The 21,470-nt window shown below is 44.8% G+C and overlaps 1 protein-coding gene across 3 annotated transcripts in view; it reads left to right on the top strand.

The window, feature by feature from the left end:
• The window catches only part of LOC138481725 (maternal DNA replication licensing factor mcm6-like), an 860,230-nt gene that overhangs the window by 700,524 nt on the left and 138,236 nt on the right, over positions 1–21,470 (top strand). For all 3 annotated transcript variants that reach the window (XM_069613836.1, XM_069613835.1, XM_069613837.1), the window contains exons 16-17: positions 13,224–13,406; positions 19,658–19,797. In XM_069613836.1, coding sequence (XP_069469937.1) covers positions 13,224–13,406; positions 19,658–19,797 — 323 coding nt within the window. The remainder of the gene's footprint in view (positions 1–13,223; positions 13,407–19,657; positions 19,798–21,470) is intronic.

The raw sequence follows: 21,470 nt of genomic DNA, 5'->3' as shown, positions 1-21,470 counted from the left end.
CTACAGACCAGGAGGGGAAGAAGCTGGAAGCACTAGCCATCTTGTACCGTTACGACCAAAGACAAGAAGGTTGAGTCACTGGAGCTCTTTCAGGAGGGGTAGGTGGCCTTGGATCATGACATCAGTGGCAGTGGGCATCGCAGACACTGGTTTCTACTAGATGGGGAACCGTTTGTCCCTGCATCAAGATTGGTTGAAGACGGCTATCTTTCCCCTGGACGTTCAGACTAAGGTAGGGGATATGCCGTTCGTCGGTGAGAACCTCTTCAGCAAGGCGGTCAACGAGTCTTTGCTAGCAATAAAGACCGATCAGGAGATGGCACGCTCCTTGGGAACATTACAGCAGCGATGGCCGCCATCCTTTTCTTCCAGAGGTAAACCAGGAAGATCCTCCAAGGGATATACAATGTACCTCCATCCTCTATCCTCCTCTAAGGAAGCATACAGGGGTCACTCGCAAGGCAGTGGAGGACCGTGACTGTGCCACTCTGACTCCCACCCCACCCCCACCCCAATCGGGCCTGAATCTGTCATGGCCTCGGGGCCCCCACCTAGGCAACCAGTGGGAGGCTGGCTCGCGAAGTTCGTCGGCACGTGGGAAAAGATCACAGACAGATGGGTGCTGGACAATGACATAAGGGGTTTACAAAGTGCCTGGCCCAGGTGGCAGCACATCTGAATCTACATCTATCCATGTTTACCCCTACAGGACGCCTGGCTGGAGCGTTCGGGCTCATGCGCCCTGGTCGGAGAACACACATCGAAGACATGCATCCGTTGACAGAGTTGGGGTTCTCCATAAACTATCCAAAGTCTTGATTGATGCCATCTCAGGATACGCTGTTTCTAGGTACCCGACTCAACACAGTGACTTGTTTGGTGTCGCCCATGAAGGAGAGTACAACCGCCATACAGGGCAAGGTGTACAGTGCTTGTCATTAATGGAGACTGCTGTGGTTTGGTTAATAAAGTTGTTGCGCTGCATGATGTCCTGAATCAGCCTCGTTTGTCTGTGCAGACTTCACATGAGACCTCTCCATGAGTTCCTGGATGCGAGGTGGATGCAGGTGTCGGAACTTTGGGGACAAGATCTAGCTCAACAAGGAGTTTCATCGGGCAATACAGTGGTGGGAAGTACGGCCACATCTTGACCAGGGAGCACCGTAGCAGGCCCCCCCCCCCTTACCGGGAGACGGACACCAAAAACGCTGCTCTAGATGGATGAGGAGTGGTTGTATCTCTTCTTCTGAGAAAATTACTCCTAAGATTAGTCCTTCTCAGGGTCGCTGTGATTCTTTGGCCCAGTTCTTTATCTCAAAGACTGAGGCTATTCGCACTGCGATCCAAGCGTCGTCCTTGGCTACCGCTCTGAATGGAGGACTATATGTTATAGGTGAACCGACTGAAGTGAGAGAGTGGTCTACTTTTCCACCTTTTTACTGAGGAAATGGTTATGGAGGCCATATAGCGCATTAAATCAGGCTCACCGTCTGTTGTGGTTCCACTAGCAGTCATGAAAAGATCTCTGATGTACTTATTGAACTTATTATCACGGTAAATACCTCCTGTCAGATGGGGTCATTCCGGCAGAACTTAAGATTGCCACAGTGATTCCCCTTCTGAAGAAACCTTCACTGAACCCTTCTCTTCTTTCTAATTTCTGTCCCATCTCTCTCCTTCCTTTTTCTATGAAGCTGTTGGAGTCTTTGGTATCTCCTTCTTTCTTGGAATCTTCTACACTGCTTGACTCTGCCCAATTAGGCTTTAGGCCTGGTCGGGGCACCGAAAGTGTCAGTTCAGGATGACATGGCCAGGCTGGTTGTTGCAGGTGGGGTGGGGACCGGATTCTTTTAGATCAATCAGCAGCCTTTGACACCGTTGACCTCCCCACCCTGCTGACCCGTTTGTCTCAGATTGGGATTGTGGGTCAGTTCTAGCCTGGTACTCTTCATTCCTGGCTGATCGCACTTGGTGCTGTCTTCCTCCTTTCTTTTCGCTCTCCTGCCACCACACCTGTGGCATTCCACAGGGCTCTGCCTTGTCGCCCATTCTCTTTAACATATACATCTGGTCCCTAATTTGTCTCATCCACTCCCTCTGCATCAGGTGCTACTCTTATGCCGACGACACCCAGTTTTTGATCTGTCTTGATCCGGCTGAGGTGTCATCGCGTCTCCAAGTCCTGGCTGCCCTAGGTTGATGGACGGGCCAGAACTGGTTGAAGCTGAATGGGGACAAGACAGAAGTGATGGTGGTAGGCGCCCCCCTCCCCCGATCCTTCACTTTGGGTGTCTTCTTTCTGGCCCTCTTTCTTGGGTCCTGTTCCTGTTCCAGTGATGCAGGTGAAGAATCTTGGTGTGACCCTCTCTGTCTATGAAAGACCAAGTCTCTGCCATGTGCAAAGTGGGTCACTTCCATCTTAAGACATTGAAGAGGGTTGCTTTGTTCTTGGCTTCTCTCCATAAACCGGTTGTTGCTGCCTTTGTGCTCAGCCGGCTGGATTATTGCAAATCGTTATATCTTGCACAGCCTAAAGGTCTGATCCAATAGCTTCAGCACCTACAAAATATGGCCACCCGGGTAGCCTCAAGGTCACTGTATGGAGCTCATATCTCCCTGGTGCTGCGTGCTCTTCACTGGCTCTCTATTAGACATAGAATTGAGTTCAAGGCACTCTGTATTGTGCATTGACCACTCCATGGATCGGGGGCAGAATACCTTCACTCCAAGTTTGTTTGCTACTGCTCTCCCCGTTCATTGTGCTCTGCATCGGTAGTGCCCCTAATCACTGTGAGCATATTAGGGGAAAGCCCAGCCTCCATCAGTTAAGGACTTATCAAATCATTTGGCCTTTAGAAGGCCCCTAAAGACTTTATTTTAACAAACGGTGGCAGATAGTTGGTTCTCTTTCTATCTCCCAAAATACCTTTGAGCCTGTTCTGTAAAAGTTCAAACAACAACATAACACCTCTGGCAACCGGAGGAGAAAGACCCCCACATCAACGTCCTGGAACTTTGGGCCGTATTCTGGGCCCTCAATTTATTTTTTTTCTTCATTGAATGGCACGGTGGTGAGGGTCTTTACAAACAGCACCACCACCATTTTCTCCATCTGGAAGCAAGGGGTTTTGGGGGACTGCTCACAATCCTTTACCAAGGAGGCCCAGGTCCTGTGGCGCTGGGACATTTGTGAAGGCATGTTCCTCATCCCGTTTCATCTAGCGGGAGTCAAGAACACCATTGTGGACTCACTCAGTGGGGAGCTACGTTCTTGCCACAAGTGGGAACTTCACCAGGACCAGGTGAATTTTCAATTCAGCAAATGGGTCAAGCCCCAGATCAATCTTTTCATGATGGCAGCAAACGCCAAGTGGCAGAGGTTCACCAGCAGGTTCCCTCAGCTGAGCAGCTTGACGGGGGGGGGGGGCGGTGGGGCACGTTCACGTGGAGAGGGACGGTTCCTGTATGCTTTCCCTCTGATTCCACTCCTTAAGTGTGCTCGACACACCCAGTGTCACTGCAGGATACTAGTTACCCCGGCAAATCTGGTATTCCGACCTACATCTGTCAGTGGTCCTGTCCATCAAGCTGCTGCTGTCTCCAGACCTTATCGCCAGAGAGGAGGGGGTCTGAGGGGGGCATTCTGTATCACAACCCAGAGTCACAGGACCTGAGGCCATGTGTCCTGCAGCCCTAGAGTTTGGAGGTTGGGCTTTACCTGCGGAATGTAAGAACATCTTCACCAGGGACAGAGCCTCGTCAATGTTAAAGTGCTACGGACATATATGGAAACACTTCTCCGTGTTGTGCTGGAATTGGAAGATTACTCCTCTGCGTGTCACAGCCCTGCAACTTCTACTATACTTGCTATCCTTTGCCAAGGGGGGGGACTGGCTCATGCCTCTCAAGTTAAATCTTACCGCCATATCCAGGTACACCAGGTCTCCTGGCAGACCTTCACTGTAGTCTCACAGGCTCGTCGAGGAGCTCCTCAAGGGGCTCTTCAGGACTTTCTGCCGGTGAAGGCTCCGGCCGCGGCTTGGAAGAGCACAATGTTGTGCTAACTAAGCTCATGGAAGTGCCCTTTGAACCTATGCATCAGGCTGCACTCATGTTTCTCTTGTGGGAGACTGCTTTTCTCATGGCTATCACCTTGGCCAGGTGGGTCAGGGAGATCCAGGCCCCATCTTGCTAGCAGCCTTATTTGCCTTTCCATGCTTCAAGGGTGGTACTGCATACACACCCCACCTTTATGCCAAATGTACCATCGGAATTCCACCTCAACAAACCTTTGGTGTTACCGGTGGTCTTTCCGAATCAGTCGCAGCTGGTGGAGATTGCCTTGCATACGCAGGACGTTACTTGTGCATTGAAATTCAACAAGGCACGTACAAAGGACTTTTGGAAGACTTTGTTTTTTTGTCAACTTTGGACCTGGAAATTGGGGAAAGGCTGTGTTGAAGACTTCCATCTGCAGCTGGCTCTTGACTGCATCATGCACCGTCATCGACTGACTAGCAGGCTGCTGCCAGTCCGTCTGAGAGCCCACAACACCAGAGCAATTGCAGCTATAGAGTTTCTCTCTGGTGTGCCCCTGCTTGACATATGCAGGTCTGCTATGCGGAGGTCCATGCACACCATCATGAGGCTCTACTGTGTCGACAGGGATTCCAGGGAAGAGTCCTGCGTCAGCCATGCAGTGCTGCACAACCTGTTTGTTTGAGGTGAGTCTTTTCCAGAGGTGTTTATTGCTTCTGTTGAGCCTTGCCACCTGCTGTGGTTCTGTATATGTACTGCTGTGTAATTGTTATTCATGAGCATGTGAATCCATGCCAGACACCATGCTGGAGAAGGTTGAAGTTACTTACCTGTAACTATTGTTCTCGAGCATGGGTCTGGCATTCACATGCAAACCCTCCCTCCTTCCCCTCTGTGGTGGTTCTTGGTTCATACTGCAACTTTACGTGCTTACCAACTCTGAAGATAGCCACAAGGGGTGGAGCACAGGAGGAAGACTGTCATTGGATGAGAGCAATATGACCCAGGGCACAGTGATTGGTTTAGAGGAGGAATACAGATTTATAGTGAAAGTGAAACTTATTGTTATTATTTTTGTACCAAGAATTCCCAGCCTAACGACAGGGTATATTCATGAGCCTGTGAATTCATGCCAGACCCATGCTGGAGAACAATAGTTACAGGTAAGTAACTTAAAACTTTTCACTTAATCGGGGAAAAAAAGATTGATTTAGAAAGACTGCTCTGTGACCACACAGTGCATGCAGGGGCTGACGAGTGCGGGCAGGAGAGGAAATGTGCATTGAGGGTACTAAGGTGTGTGTGTGTGTGTGTGTGTGTGCATGCATATGTGATTGAGGGAGTAAGTCTGTGTGTGTGTTGGTAAGTTGGGAAGGGGTGGTGGGTTAGGAAATTGGAGATTTAGGGGAGTTAAACCCCCCGATTTACAGGACAACCAGCAGGGGAGTGGGTGGGGACGAGATCACCTTGTGCAATGCGGGAGGGGGTGGCGTATATGATATTTCTACATTTTTAAGGCCACATAAAAAAGGTCACATTTTTTGTGTTCGCCCTTTAAAATGCAGAAAATATCACAGAACCGGCTCAGCTCCTTGATTTGTATCCCAACACCATAATGGATAGGCAGGAGGCAAAGTCACAGCCAGCAGTAAATTGTTTGCTTTTGAAAAATGTGCATGTTTGCACTATTCCAATAAGTGGGTCTTCATTTGCAGCTACTCGACAAATCAGAGTGATTTATTTACCCATTTGCCAATGTATTGTAAAGGCCTTGTCAAGAAAGACCTGAATGAACTTGATTATGTATTATGTGCATATAGACAAGTGTTTTAAAGTGCAACCATGCATGGGAGAGGAAGACGCAAGGAGGACAAGGCAAACTGATCTTACTAGATGCAAGACCAAAAAGTCTCCAATGAGTACATATACTAGAGAAAGGTGCTGTCATTGCTCTACCATCATGTACTCCATTCTGGTGGAGCCAACTAAGTCCTACATCCGTGAAACCTGTTGCTCCTTTCTGCTTTTCTTGACCTCCGACATCTCTTTAAGCATGAAATGCATAAGTAGCATGAAATTGTGATCAAGATTCAGTGAAGTCGGTCTCTGGCTAGCGTAGACCACCTGCTAGAATGAGTCTAGAAGTTAGGTCATTAGAGCTATCTGGGTGACCTGTTAAGTTCATTTTTTGGAGGGTATGGGGGGCTGTTTAGTGAATTTGTCACATCTAGCCTAGGCTCCTGGGGGAGATAGGGTGTATGGGGCCCTGCATAAGACCCTCTGACCAAGATGCACCAATGTCACAATTCACTGGCTTGGAGGGGCACCTTCTGCAGGCAGCAGGAAAGCTGGTTTCTGCTCATGCTCAAACTTGGTAACCATACATTAATCATCTGTCCAGCCAAAGTAGTGATCCTTGGTTATTAAAGGAGACCAAAACCACTCAGTCAATTTAGTAAAGGGTTTATTGTGAATATTTGACACAATTGCATGTTTCAATTGTACTACAATTGTATGTGGAAACATGATCAAAATACTCCAAATAATTCTTGACATAATTGGAGGAATGGTTAGTAATTAGTAAAATGGTCAAGGTGAACAATGAGCTCTTGTTAAAGCAATCTTGCATCATTTTCTAATTGTAGGCTGTAGGTATTTGGAAATGAGAAGACCAGCCTTCAACACTTTAGACCTACTGACTTTTATTTGCAGAAACAACAAGCTTCTTTAATCCTGGGGAAAATGGGTGACATGCCGTTTGCTTTTCTTTCTCAAAAAGGTGAAGCTACTGTTCACGAATCATTCTGTTGAGGCTAACAATGTTCGGGAGTCTTCTCCAGGAGATGAGACTCTATTGCCTTTTATTCTCTGGAAACTGTTTTCCTAGGTATCATTCATCATCAATTCCTTAAAGTCTCGTATTGTCTCTCAAGCCACCCTATTAATTTCTCTATTTTTCTGCAGAGATGAGGTCTCCAGCTCACACCTTCACTGGTCTTGGTTGTACTCCAGCCTCCTTGGCCTAGCCCCTCCCCTTGTTGGGAAGGCTTTCTGGACAACTGTTAGCACGGTCCTCTGCCTCTCTGTTCATTCAGTCTTCCTCTTATTCACTTGACGCTCACCTTTGTTTCCGGATGACAGAGGCCTCCAGCTGGGTCTCAAGTGCCGTTAGGGTCGTCAGCAGCAACTCTCCTATGGCTAACTTCTTCTTTGGGGATAAATGTCTTACTAAGTCTCTATAAACGGGTTATAACAGGATAGGGCACAACGGGTGCAACTTGGACTACTGTTTCCTTATGGTTGGACTTCAATAGGCCCACTCATAGGCTACCTCCTCCTCATGCCACGGGCCCTCCTCCAACTCTTCTCTCTAATTCAAAAGACAAACACCAGAGACCTGTATCAGTATGACATCCTTGGAATCTTTCTTGTTCTAGAGCATTACCATTGGTCCAATTGTCTGTCTCTCCCAGGTTGTAGCCTCCCTCCATTATGACCTCATCCCCCAAGGTCTCCCAGGTTGTAGCCTCCCTCCATTATGACCTCATCCCCCAAGGTCTGATTGGCTTCTTGCTAGAGGTCTTGTCCTGGCTCTGATCTTCCTTCCTTTCCACCGCCTTGTCACATAGGCATAGTTTCAAGACTTTCTCTGCTCTACTTTGTCAAATAAAAAATAACCTGTTCTAAATAAAAACACAAGACCCAACCAAAATCGAACACAAACTCTGCTAACTTACAGATTAATTGCATTAATGGCACACTGTTGAGATATTGTTTTCTTACTTGACTTAAACATCAGTTCTTAATGGTTTAATATGCATCTACACATGCTTCGTTTCCATTCTGTTCCACTGTGACGTAATGTATTCCTTTCGGAGTGTTGCTCTTTGAGAGCATTCCGTATCAAGTCAGTTGGTGCCTGCTGCTTCAGGCAGTGCCTGCTGTCACCTTATGCTTAATCTAATAAATATCTAGAAGTGTACATTTGTGGCCTGGCCTTGATTCTTAACATTGGCGACGAGGACTTTAAAGGATCCACTGCGTTGCTGCCTCTGCGTACGTGTTTTGCCCTCTGCCCGTGTCGGAGCCCCATCCTCTCTGCGAGTGTGACAGCAGGCGGAGGAAACCGCAGGAGGAGGAAGACGGACACAGACGCTGCCAGTATCCAGGCGAGTGGGGTATGGGCCCAGGCGGCAGGGTGCGCCAATCCCCAAAGGGAGAGCGCGCGAGCAACAGCTCAGGCTTCGCAGCCCTCAAGCCGTGCTGGGAGCGCGAGCGCGAGCGCCAGATCAGGCTTTGCAGCTCTCGAGCCGCACTGTGCGCGAGCTACGCCCACGCACAATTTGTTTTCCCCTTTGTTGGATGCCAGAGGAGTTGCAACTTCAGGAGTGTGCCGGGCCCTGCCATTGTGGCGCACGTTGCCTAGCAGCAACTTCATTCCGCACGCCGGTGCACTCTTGCCTTTGTTGATGAACATTCATTCTGCTTTGGAGCTGACACATTGTATCTCTGCCTCTCTGTGTCCTTGAGCTGTCTCACTACAGTGATGCCCTTTTGGACGCTTGAAAAGGAGGTGCCTAAGGAAAAACAATAAGGAACTGTGTACGTTGGCCCAGAAAAAGTTTGGAGTGTGTGACCAGTTTTTTGGATGAGTATGAGTTGGCTCTTGGTCGGCTGCGAGAACATTTTGAACCAAAGAATGTCAGTTTTGAGAGACACACATTTTTTCAGAGGGTACAGGAAAAGTCGGAACCTGTTGAATCATACATTGCCTTCCTGAGGTCCCTGAGTAATTCCTGCCAGTTTGAACAGTTGGCTGACTCATTAATCAGAGATCAATTACTCAGGTGCACCAACAATGTCAGAGTTCAAGAGAAACTCCTTGCCAAAGATATGAGTCTGGATGAGGCGGTGAAGCTGGCCAGGAGTATTGAGCAAACGTCGCAGTATGTCAAAGAACTCAGGGTAGATAATCCTGTTCCATCAGTGGCTGTGTGCGCCGTAGATCAAAGGAAGAAGTCTAATCTTTTCACTGGAAAAAAAAGGGAAATGGAACATGAGAAGTTCTTGTCCTCGCTGTGGGAGCTCCAGGCACGGCGCAAATTTCCCATCTTGTCCTGCTAGGTTTGGTGAATGCTTCAAATGCAGGGGCAAGGGACATTTTGCCAACGCCTGTAAAGCCACTTCTGTCAACCTCGTGGAACTCCGGGCAGAAGACAACAAAGAAGAAAATATTAGGAGGGGATATGACAAACAGGAAGTGTCGGATGTGCGGGAATCAAGCACCAAGTATCTTTTTGAAATTTCAGCCCCATCTGGGGAGACGAAGGGCCCAGTGGACACTTTCCTTATTGATGGATGTGAGCTTGTCATGAAGGTAGACACCTGCTCTCCTTGGACTATTATATCCTGAGACACCTTAGTTGGTGTTTTGAAGAAGAGTGATGCGATAATTCGCCTCACCAGTGTCAGGGCCTGTGGCTACGGAGAATCTGCCATAGACATTCTGGGTGAATTTCCGGCAAAGATACTTTATAAGGAAAGAAGTTGTCAAGCTATTGTACTTGTGGCAAAGAAAGGCACCTCCTTATTAGGTTGGGAGGAACAGAAGAATTTAGGGGTGTGAGTACAGGCCAGTGCTCCTAATCCGGTAACTATAGCAGAAGTTGAAGATATTTGGACCAAGGAATTTCCAGAAGTGTTTTCTGAAAGATTGGGCAAGCTCAAGAAATTTGAGCATCATATAAAACTTAAAAGTAATGCGCAGCCTGCTGTGCACAAAGTGTGGCAAGTACCATTGAAAGTGAGAGATCAACTCAAGGAGGAGTTGAATAACTTGGTCAGTAAGGGTGTTATTGAACCGGTGATGGGCACCGAATGGTTGTCGCCTATTGTTCTGGTAGCTAAAGCCAATGGGAAACTGAGATTGTGCGTTGACTTGCGCAGCCTGAACCAGAACATGGTCATTGAGAGACATCCACTGCCGAACATTTCTGAAACTGTCGACCTTGGGTGACCAAAGTTATTCTCCGTCATTGATCTTTCGTCAGCCTATCATCAGGTTCCGTTATCCAAGGATTGCCAGCACCTCACCGCTTTCATCACTCCCGAGGGTGTGTTCCAGTACAACCGCATGCCATTTGGTTTGGCCTCCGCGGCATCTGTTTTTCAGAGGGTCATGGAGGAAGTTCTCAAAGGTTTAAGAAAAGTCACTGTCTTTCAAGATGACATTCTTATTTTTGTGGAGAATGAAATCGAACATGAGATGTTGAGAGCTGTTAGACTCAAAGAAGCTGGTTTGACAGTTCAGAGGGGGAAATGTAAAATTGCTGTAAAAGAAGTGGATTATTTAGGCCACAGAATTTCATGTGATGGAATTTCCCCTAAGAAATCTCTGGTGGACAGTATTAGATGTGCTCCCCAACCCCAAGATAAGGAGCAGTTGCGCTCATTCATGGGGTTGGTGGAGTACTATCACAAGTTTGTTGATGGTTCTGCCACCGTGTCCTCTCCTTTGAGAGAATTGTTAAAGAAAGGTGCAAAGTATGTGTGGACTAATGAGCGTCAGAATGCTTTTCTAAGAATCAAAGATTGTATTGTGAGTGTGCCCTCTTTGGGGGGGTTTGTTGCTAATAGGAAAACTGTGTTAGCAGTGGATGCGAGTACCCTGGGCCTGGTTGCTGCTCTTTCTCAGTTTGATGCTGGCAAGGTGGAAAATGTCATTGCTTTTGCCTCTCGACCTTTGAGGGGGGCTGAAAAAAATTATTCTGTTGTAGAAAGAGAGGCTTTAGCAGTCTCGTGGGCTGTTGCGCATTTCAAGTTTTACCTCTGGGGTCAGACTTTTACTGTGAGAACGGATCACAAACCACTAGTTCAATTATTGGGGAGTGTGGAATGGGCCAAAGGCTCTCCCAGAATATCCAGATGGATGGTTGATTTGCTAGCTTATGATTTTAGGGTTGTGTATATACCTGGTAAAGACAACATTGTGGCAGACTGTTTGTCAAGGTTGCCTGTACAAGACAAGGACTCTAGGGAAGTGAGTATTGAACGGGGTTTAGGCATTTATGAGGTTGAATATGAAGCCATAGGAAGAGATGACTGGAAGCTTGCCGATGATATGGATGGAATGCTAAAACAGGTAAAAGTGTGGACCAAAACAGGTTGGCCCAGGAAGGATCTCATTGAGAAGAAATAGGAGTGTTACCATGGTATAAAGGAGGAATTGAGCTCATCAGAGGATGGCTTTCAGCTCAGGAAGGGAGTGAGAGTGGTTCCCCTGTGTAATATTAGATCCAAGTTGGTGAATATTGCACATCAAGGTCATCTGGGCATAAATGGCACGAAAAGACATATTAGACAATGTTTTTGGTGGCCGGGAATCGACAGCGAGGTTGAGAAATGTGTGAGAGGTTGCAGAGAATGTGAAGAGAGTGACAAGAGTAAGGTCATTAGGGAGACTCCCATAAGACCCGTGAGTGTTCCAAGCGAGCCATGGAAAAAGGTTGCAGTAGACTTCAAGATTTGGGAGATGACTTTAAGTACTGGATTGGGCTTGTGGATTACCACTCAAAGTGGATTGAATGGAAGGTGATAAGAGAGGCTACCACTGCTCAAATGATCACATTTTTTGAAGAGGTATTTTATAGTGAGGGATTCCCCACAGAGCTGGTATAAGACGATGGAGTTCATTTCTGCTCTAACAGAATGGTAGACTGCTTTAGGAGGTTTGGTATCAGACATTACAGAACGGCCCTCTACCAACCTAGGGCAAATGGTTTGGTGGAGAGGCCGAACAGATTTATAAAAGGAGGGTTACAGTTAGCCATGGCATCAGGTCTAAAATGGCAGACTGTTTTGAGGGAAATGGTGTGGAATTAATGCACGACCCCGCATTGTTACTAGAATTTCTCCTTTTATGTCCCTCAAAGGTAGGCAACCAGGGGCCAAACTGTGTCCGGGATGGTTGGATTTGGCGAAGAGTACTTATGTGGACAGAACTAAGATTGTCACTGATAAGAGAGGCTCAAGATGAGTACATGGAGAGGGCGAATGCAGAAAGGAAATCTAAAGCCATAGTTTGGAGGAAAGGACATATGGTTTATATCAAAAACCCTAGATTGTCTCCTAAGTGTATTGAGAGCAAATTCATTGGGCCAAAAAGAATTTCAGTAGTGAGGGGAAATGTAGCCATCATGGAGGGAGGGGAGTGCTGGTCCATGTCAAGGTTGGTGAAATGTAACAATGGTCCGGTTGAGGACTGTGAAGGCACTGAAGAGGAAAATGATGATGATTTGTCATTTAGTTCAAATGCAAACAAAAGGGTGAACAAAAATGTATTAGAGGATAACAATGTGAATGTGAATTTGGAGAGAGTGAGGAGTAAACCTTTGGTTAAGAGATTATTATCTTGAATAATTTCAACATTGTGGGGGAGGAGATGTGTGTTGAGATATTGTTTTCTCACTTGAGTTAAGCATCAGTTCTTAATGGTTTAATATGCATCTACACATGTAATCTTTTGTATATTGCTTCGTTTGCTGTGACGTAATGTATTCCTTTCAGAGTGTTGCTCTTTGAGAGCATTCCGTATCAAGTCAGTTGGTGCCTGCTGCTTCAGGCAGTGCCTGCTGTCACCTTATGCTTAATCTAATAAATATCTAGAAGTGTACATTTGTGGCCTGGCCCTGATTCTTAACACACACGTGCCTCTCTTTGACCCGAAGTCGAGATCAACTTTACAATTCACAAATTCTTTAAAAGTTAACTGAGTAAAGCAGCCGGGGCTGAGGCTCCAATAAGGTATTTGTAGTTGGCCGTGTACGACGCCAATTGGGAGGTATGAAGTAGGACGTCAAGAGGCGCCATTTTGTCCCTAAACATAGAAACATGTTCTGCCTTGGTCGGGAGAGGCACCAACATGACCCTACATATAGAGTAGCATAACTCCTAGAACCCGCCGTGAAAGTAGCATCTTCTAGTTTAAACATGCTTTACAGTTAATGAAAAGGATGTATGAGTAAAGGGTTGCTAGCTATTATGAACCCCTTTAATTTAAATGGAGCCAGATTAGAGACTTTCAGATAAATACCAAAGGTGTTTAGTCTATTAAAGCATACTTGTGACAACTGTTGCAATCGCTTTTAAATTTAAAAGCACAATGTCCAGTTGTGTTGTGATTTCAGGTGGTGAAAATGACCAGGCTATGGAGCCCAGTCAGATGAATGGGGAGGCTGCCATGGAAATTGATCAAGAAGGAGCCAAACCTGCGAGAGCCGTTGCTGCACAGCCGTCGCTCAAGTTGTCCTTTGCTGAATATAAGCAAATATCCAACCTTCTCGTGTTTTATGTGCAGAAGACTGAAGCTTGTAAGTATGTAACATGGTATCTGTATAGTTACATTAACATTTCATACTAGCCATAATATTAAAGGCTAGCTACAATGGATGCATTTCTGTTTGAAAGTAAGCAACTACCCAAGTGATTTGTTATGCAGTCCTCCAATTCTGCTTCAGATTCAGACCAGCATTATTTGCTTATTTTCTGGATTGGGCATGATGAACTTATGCAGAATTGATGAGTCATTCTGGAGAACCTCCTACTATTTCTGAGACCTGTACAGTTTTTACAAACAAATTGTAATCCTAAAATGATAGAAATAGTGATTGATTTTCCTTTTGAGAGATTTATTTTACCTGATTGGCTGCTAGGGACGATCGTTGGCTATGGTGGTTTCAGAGATGCAGCCCCGCCGCCCCACACCCACAAAAAGCTCACACTTTAGTTTTGAACATCTATTCCGAGAGTGCCATGCAGAAGTATCATTCACTGATGAGGAACCCCCTCCTCCACCGAGAGAAATGCTCCCTCAACCACTTTGCAAGCAACATGCATGATTTTGTATTAGCATGCACGATTTGGCACGTTGATGTGCAATATTTCTCCTCAGAAATGACCTCGCCTGGAGTAAAGCAGATCTACAACCCAATACAAGAATCTTAAATTGTACTGCCCAGCCCAGTTTATGTAATCTGACTCATTGGATGAGTAATATTTCTCATTTCTCTTATTGAATTAATGCACCCTAAATATTTTCATGGGTATTCCCCGATCAGGTTTGAGCCTTCACGTGTTGATTAATCTCAAAATTCTCCCCAAAATTTGAAGCAACTTCTGAAGACGGAACGTGCAGCTGCGTACGTGTCTCAGCAGAACTATTTTGTGCGACGTTCTCCATGTGTGTAATTCCTTCTCGGTCTCTTACCACTACCTACTTTTCCTCGTCATCATAGCTACCTAGAAACCTCACCTTAGCTTCATATTATGTTCCAAAACTGCCCTCTTCTACCCTGAACAGCTGTCGCCCACTTTCTACCTCTGCACTCATGTGCACCCCACCTACACCATCTCAATGCATTAATATTCTTCATCTCTTTCCTTTAGCTGGGACTACATCCTCAACTGGTACCTATTAGCTGCTCTTCTCATTCACTGTTCTTGATTATCCTTCTTTCTTCAGCTCATTCCAGAACCCCCTCTTTTCGCCCTCTTAAATTTAATCTTCATTATTCTTTCTCCCTTAATCTCTAGTTCTTAGCTTTGCCTTCTGTTATTGCCTCACATTTCTGAGGTCCGTCCTTTCACATTTCATAGTATTTTGGACCCTCGGTTAACCCACTCCCCTGCTCTCACATTTATGTGTTACATCTTCCTAACCTTTCCACCCTTTTTAGGAAGCCTTCTTCCCTTTAAGGATGCAAGTCATGAGTGAATTTGTTGGAGCGCAGTGGGTGATGCCACAACTGCCTCTTAAATTCCTACCAGATCATACATATGGGAGCATATTTACTAAATGCAGAATGAAGGATTCCGATTGCTGTTTCAGGAAGCCAACATTAAACATCAATTCATGCCAAGGCAAACTGGCATGTCTGTACTACAAGGTTTTAAAGAACTAGTTTATTCTTTGCTCTTGTTATTCCCAGTACTTAAGGGCATTCAAATGCACTACGTGACCATGATTGAGCTCTGACCTTTTATTCTGAACGTATTGTTGCAAATTATATTTTGCCAATTTTCATAAAACATTCCTCCATACTCTGTTGGCTCACTGCCCTCTTGCAATATGCACCTGGTTTGCTAATGATTAAGGAGTGGTTCTGGTTCCAAGTTTCTAGTCTATCTCAGGATCATAACTAATGCTAAAATGGGGTAGGTTTTTCTGCAGAAGTTGTTTGAGGATCCAATATTTTGGCTTCACATGCTCACAAAAATATATGAAACAGTTTGGCCAAGGAGAATACCTACCAAAGGTGTGCATTGTAAATGCTTTCAGTGGAATGTTGTTGGTATGGAGACCTTTAGCATAGACTGGTACCCCCTGAAATTATCTGGGCTAATGCTCGAAATGGGGTGCGACTTGATTGCATCCCCAGAAACCCTTTTCATTGTTATCTTAATGTTATAGGAACATGATTCTCGTATATAAGGAGTAACTCGCTCTGATTTCTAGAATATTGTGAGCAAAGTTGCTTGAGCTGCTTGAACTATTAGAAGCCAAGTCTAGGAGAAATGTTTAGTGAGATGAGGTGTGTGGTAGTTATTCACCTTTCACGTCAATATCTGTAGTGTTCTGATGTCTATCAGAAGCTGCCATTTAACATTCTTCTGTCTCCAAGTTGGCAGCGCAAGGGTGCTATTGAATTACAAATTGATGTTATGTTCCCTCTAGATACATGCAATCTCAGAAGGAGAAGTATACTCTTGAGTATTTGCTATACATCAGAATGGGATTATTGCCCTTTCTAAATTTCTTACTGTCTTTGTGCTTAAGGCTCCTTAGTTGTGACCTTACTTTCCCTTTGACAGGCAAACCATAGAACGGTGAATGATCGGTAGAGCAAGTCTGTTTACACAGCTGAATCTACCAGCAGTAGTAAGCAGTCGCATAGTTATTTTTGGCTGCTCAATTGGTATTCAAACTGGGATTACTATGGGCCTCATTAAAAGTGTGGCGGTCCGGAAACAAGCTTACCGGCACCCTTATTTCCGGACCACACACTATGCCACACTAAGAGTCTGCCTGCCGGGGCTGCTGCGCCCGGCATGTATGACCCTGCCGGGGGCAGCAGCCCAGGCAGGCAGAGGTGCAATGGAAGCACCAGCACAGGAGTCCTATGGCACTCCATGGAAATGGGAATTTACAAGATCTGCCGCATGACTTCCGGCTCTGCCGGACTTGTAATGTTGGCAGCGGATCCAGTGTTACGGGGTCGGCAGTAACCCTGCCGGTCGTACCAGCGGGTTACCGCCAACCTCCTAATGAGGCCCTATATTTTTAACTCTTTACATACATTTTGGGGAGAACACAGTGTTTATGAATGCTTTTAATACAGTACAGTTTCAAGATCCTATTTTAATTTCAAAATGTTGCATTTAAATAGTTAATGTTCATTACAGTCAAAATGGGTATGGTACTCACCTTAAATCTTTCGGTAATGGCTAATATGTTAGTTTTCTGAAGACTGCGTTGCATAATCCTTAAACTGCTGTTAAACTTTTCTTTATTATGTAGACCTACTTTAAGCGGTGTGAGGACAGATTTTCCTAATCTCAGACTTCATGAATGACCATAAATGTGCGACCTAATGCCCATCTCTGATCCATGTGTTGGCTGCCTCTGGCGTCTATTCAACATATGTTGCGAAATAGGAATTGGAACAATATTTCATGACACAAAAAATAAAACCTTTCCACATACCCTACGTCTGGGTATCTAGCTCCTGCAACAGCTGAGGGATCAGCAAATGGATTGAACCCAATATAGAGCTCACATTTCCAAAATCTTGTTGACACACGGTTATAGGGCTAATGAAAACGAGTGGGCGCTTTTCACACAAGCCTGCACTTTTGTTTATTATAATGGATTTTAGTTCTTCACCCTTCCTTGCCCTATTTATGATATGGCTGGGCCCCTGACATTTTTTTTCTTTTTTCGTTTCCTTTTTAGCTTTTCTCCTTCGTGCTTTCTCTTGTGCTCTTTCTCACTTTTCCTCGCATTCCCCCTGTTAGGGAGAATTTTCAGTTCTCTGCTAATTCTCGTCTACCTTGGAAACCCCAGCTCTTTTGCTGGACTTTGAGACTTCATTTTTATCCTGGAGAGAGTGATACCTTTTCCCCACTCTCCCATGTATTTTTCTTTAAATTGGACCCTGTTTCGTTTGGTTTTGGAGTCTGACAAACTCCATATGCATCATCTGTTTATCTTGTGACACACAGCAACTTCAGTGCGGAGGCCCAGAGAAGTCATTTGGATTTCTGCTAAGGTTTAAATACCTTCTCCTGGATAAACTACTGCTTCCAAGAGTAGTAAAGCGAAGTTGACTTTACTTACCATTTTCACTATTTTCTCTCTGGTGGTTGTGGTTTATTTTTTCCTACCATTGTGCGTTTTTACCGCAGGCAGAATCCACAGCTGCAGTATTGCACCCATGGGTGCCCATTTTGTAAAAATTGCTTTTTTTCGCCATTTCTTGTTGGAAAGTCCCTTCTTTCAATTTACTGTGCGCCAAACCAGGTTTGATCGCTTTGTTAGTTTTGCCTTTGGAGAGATTTGCTGGTGAACTCTGGCTCAAGCATGCCTGGCAGGGCAGGAAGCGAGGGAGGTTCCCAAAACGCCCTGTGCTTAGTTTCCTTAGTTACAGGAAAGCACCCAAAGGTAATTGGCCAGCTGGCTGTGCTTGGAGGGCAGCCACCCTGCTGTGTGTGACAGCTTGGCTGCGAATGAATGGGAGAAACTTGCATAAAAGGCAAGGTCAATGGCAAGGAAGGCAGTCCACTGGATGAAGGAACCAAAGAAGAAACAAAGAAAAGCTTGCTGCACCCTCCTGGACCGTTGGTTTGCCCAGTGAAGCCATGCTGCAGTGCTGAATCTCTGAAGTTCTAATGGACTAGAGAAGCTTGGAAAGGACATCTCCCCTTGGGTTGGTGGGACCGATCAGCCCCAAGACTAATTCGACTGGAACCCCCCTCTCTCTGCTGGCTGTACTTCTTTGCTGCTGCAGGAACCGAGTGCCAGGATACAGGAACACCTGAATCGCGTGCATTACCTTTATGCCGTGCATGATCTCAGGAAGATTCTCTGGCCTCCCTTGAAGCAGGACTAACCAATTCTGAGCCACCTCAACAGAGTGCTAGACGCCAGAAGCAAGGAAAGACTGCAATGTGTCCAAGAACCACTGTGGTGCTATTTATGAGTAGCTGAAACGCGAAGTGCCGTTGATTGAAGCAAGTCCATTGCCGCTGCTGACCTTAAAACCATAGTGCGGGAGTCCCCAGACATCCTCCCTCTTGTCCCCACAACGGCGGCCCAGGAACAGGATCTGTAGCACTACAACAGGAACAGAAGCCAGTTGGAACCTTTTCTTCAGACTCAAGGTACTGTGAAAGTGTTGGTGCTTACCTCCTGTGTGCAGCTTGCTTGCTCTCAATGGAGACTTGCATTGGATGCCCTTTGCAGAGTTGCTTGCAGATTTGCCCTTCACAAGCCTCCCAGTTTATGGCCCATCAATGATTTCTTTTTACAACAAAACTCTTTAACATTGTGCAAGACTGTTGTGCTAGCTTCAAGAAGTGCCTCAGCTCCCCTAGACTTTGCTCAATTGTCATTGGCTGTCCTAGCTCCCTGAAGACTCTTCTTACCCTCTGACTATTTGTTGATCTGTCCCTCCACAATTGTATACATATCTTACTTGTATAGCTGGGAAAGGGTTAACCAATATTTCATTGAGGGATTGAAAAGTGCTTACGTGTTTGAAAAACTTGTTGACCTTTGTTTCCTTCCCTTACCTTTTCCTTTTTGCAATAACCTCTGTGCTACCATTTTAGTGTGAAAGGTGAGACATTAATGTCCACAGTGCCCTAACTATTGAAGTCACATCGGGGTGTAGGAAGTATCTGTGTGCCATCCCAAAAGGGTATCTACTTTATTTAACTGAAGGAGTGTATTGTTGAAGTGTATTTAAGTGTTGCGTATTGCTCCCCTTCCAAAAAAAGCTGATTTTAAAACTGACAAATTAATAACCATTTTATCAAGAAACCTTGAGTATGTGCTGTTTGAATACCTGTCACTGTGAATCTCTGTTACAACCCTAAATCTCACATTGACCCATCTTGAGATGAGACTGGCTGCTCAGTCACTCTACCAACTTGTGTAGTACAGGCCTATACCAAAGGTTGGGTTACCTATTGCCAAGAGGGCACGGCTGGCTTAGTCTCCCACAGGGTTACTAAGTACAATCTTGCCTAACACCCCCTTTCCATCTTGCCCCCTCTTTCTCTTTTCTTCCTCTCAAATTCTTTGGACACCTCATTTTTTTTCTTCTCTTCCTCCAATGTTTGACCATTTCCTTGTCTGTATCCAAGCTGTAGAAATGTTAAAATTAAATCGTATTTTGCCTTGGCATTGAGAGAAGTAAGTTTATAAAGATTCTATGCTATTAATGTTCTTTACATATAGGTGCTTGGTGTACACCTTTTCTTTTTCAATATGGTTGCATCCATTTAGGGTAACATCGACTTGTTTGATTTTTTTTTTTTTTTTTTTTTTTTTTTTTTACAGTGGAAGAGGAATGCTTTTTAAGGAAAAGTGACCTGGTAAATTGGTATCTGAAAGAAATGGAGGGTGAAATTGACACTGAAGTAGAACTCATATTGAAGAAAAGTCTTATTGAGAAAATAATCCATCGGCTTGTTCATTATGTAAGTCAATGTAAAGTTCATCAATTGCAATTAATAATATGTTGATCAAATAATTCTGTGTCGAGGTGGAGGAACCAAAGACGACCTGAATTATATTTTGCGATGTGAAATTGAGTTAAAATATCACAAATGTAAAAGGTGAGTTTAAATGACAACAGCAAGCTTCAATTTTGCAGAAGAAATGGGGGGAGCTTTCAGGGCAAGTTTTACAGAATATTGATCCTTTCGTTTTTATTTTCTTCCACCTACTTTGCTTTCTGTGTGCTGGAAGGTTGGGTTGTGGAAATGTGCAGGACAATGTTGCTGTGTGTGGTGAATGAACTTCCAAATTAATTGAATTCTACTACTGATGATGCAATGGTGGGGGGAATTTGCAATTTCAGCACAGCATGCGCAATATTATTCACACCTGGCACCTCGCGTAACACTAAATCTCAAAACCTGGCCAATTCAGAAAATACAGTAAGGGATGTACATGTATTTTATGGTCCGGTGTTAACAACGTTTCATGTTTTCAAGACTCAATTGAAAATGATACTTTGGGGAATTCTTTCAAACAGCACAGAAATGGAGTAGGATTGGCCACAGTGAAGCAGCATGGTGGCAAAACTGGTTAATCAGTATGGACCAGTTATTGAATATATGCATGTTTGGTAATAATAGGAATGGGGGTGGTAGAGCTTAAAGAACAGGCACATTGAGGGGTGAAACATTAACAAATGAACATATATAGTTTATTTTTAGATTATAAATATGTTTGCCTTTGAACTGGTATGTTTGGCATGCAACAGAGCCGGGAAGAGTATCTGCTCACATCTGCTATGCCAAAAGAAACTGATCCCACCTGTAATTTTGTCTCCCAAAACTTTTGGAGCTAGAGTGTTCAACAAGGGTGAAAAAAGGGTTCTAGTCAAAACGTGATTTATTTTCAAACAATTATTTTTGCCATTATAAACTTTATTTTTTAGTGTGAACATTTATTTTGATTGCTAATGATCATGTGATTTATAAGATTACAAATATGTTTGTGACCTAGGATATTCTTTAAGAAAAATGAAATTCTGAATAGTTTTGAAATATGTAATCTTTACGTTGAATCATGAGCATAATTGTGTTGAAAACATGGTTCAGATTGAGAGACTTCAATGTAACACATTATTTTATACGACATTTAAGACTAACATTTTTCTTGTATGGATTGATGTTGCTTTAAAGGACAGGACAGACGTGCAATTCTGTCTTTGCTACAACACGTTCGATGAGTGTGGTTCACCTGCTTTACCTTCTATTCCAGAGGTAGTTATCAACAAATGGGATGGGTGTTCCTCCCGTGATCTGCGTTATGTGCAGTTTATGTTGCAACTGTTGCAGGAACTCATCCTTGCACACTTGCAAAGTAGTTCTTCCTTCTGATGTTTGCTACACCTCTGACAAATCTGGCTGAATAAGGGCTACTTTAACCTTAAAAACCATGGTTCTATAAAGGAAGCCAGCAGGTACCCAAGGCTGCCTTTTAAGGCAAAGTGCCAGTGAATAACATCTCCAGTTTGAAAGTAGTTCCTTCACCAGCTGGGTTTTATCACCTGCCTGAGCCCGGGCCCTCACCATATTGGACATGTTCAGCAGATGGAGAACTTCACTGAGATGTCGAAAGCTATTGATTAATGTTGTAG

This window comes from Ambystoma mexicanum, chromosome 5p (assembly GCF_040938575.1).
Source record: "Ambystoma mexicanum isolate Mex_15411 chromosome 5p, UKY_AmexF1_1, whole genome shotgun sequence".
Taxonomy (NCBI): domain Eukaryota; kingdom Metazoa; phylum Chordata; class Amphibia; order Caudata; family Ambystomatidae; genus Ambystoma; species Ambystoma mexicanum.
This window is presented reverse-complemented; position numbering and strand designations above follow the sequence as displayed.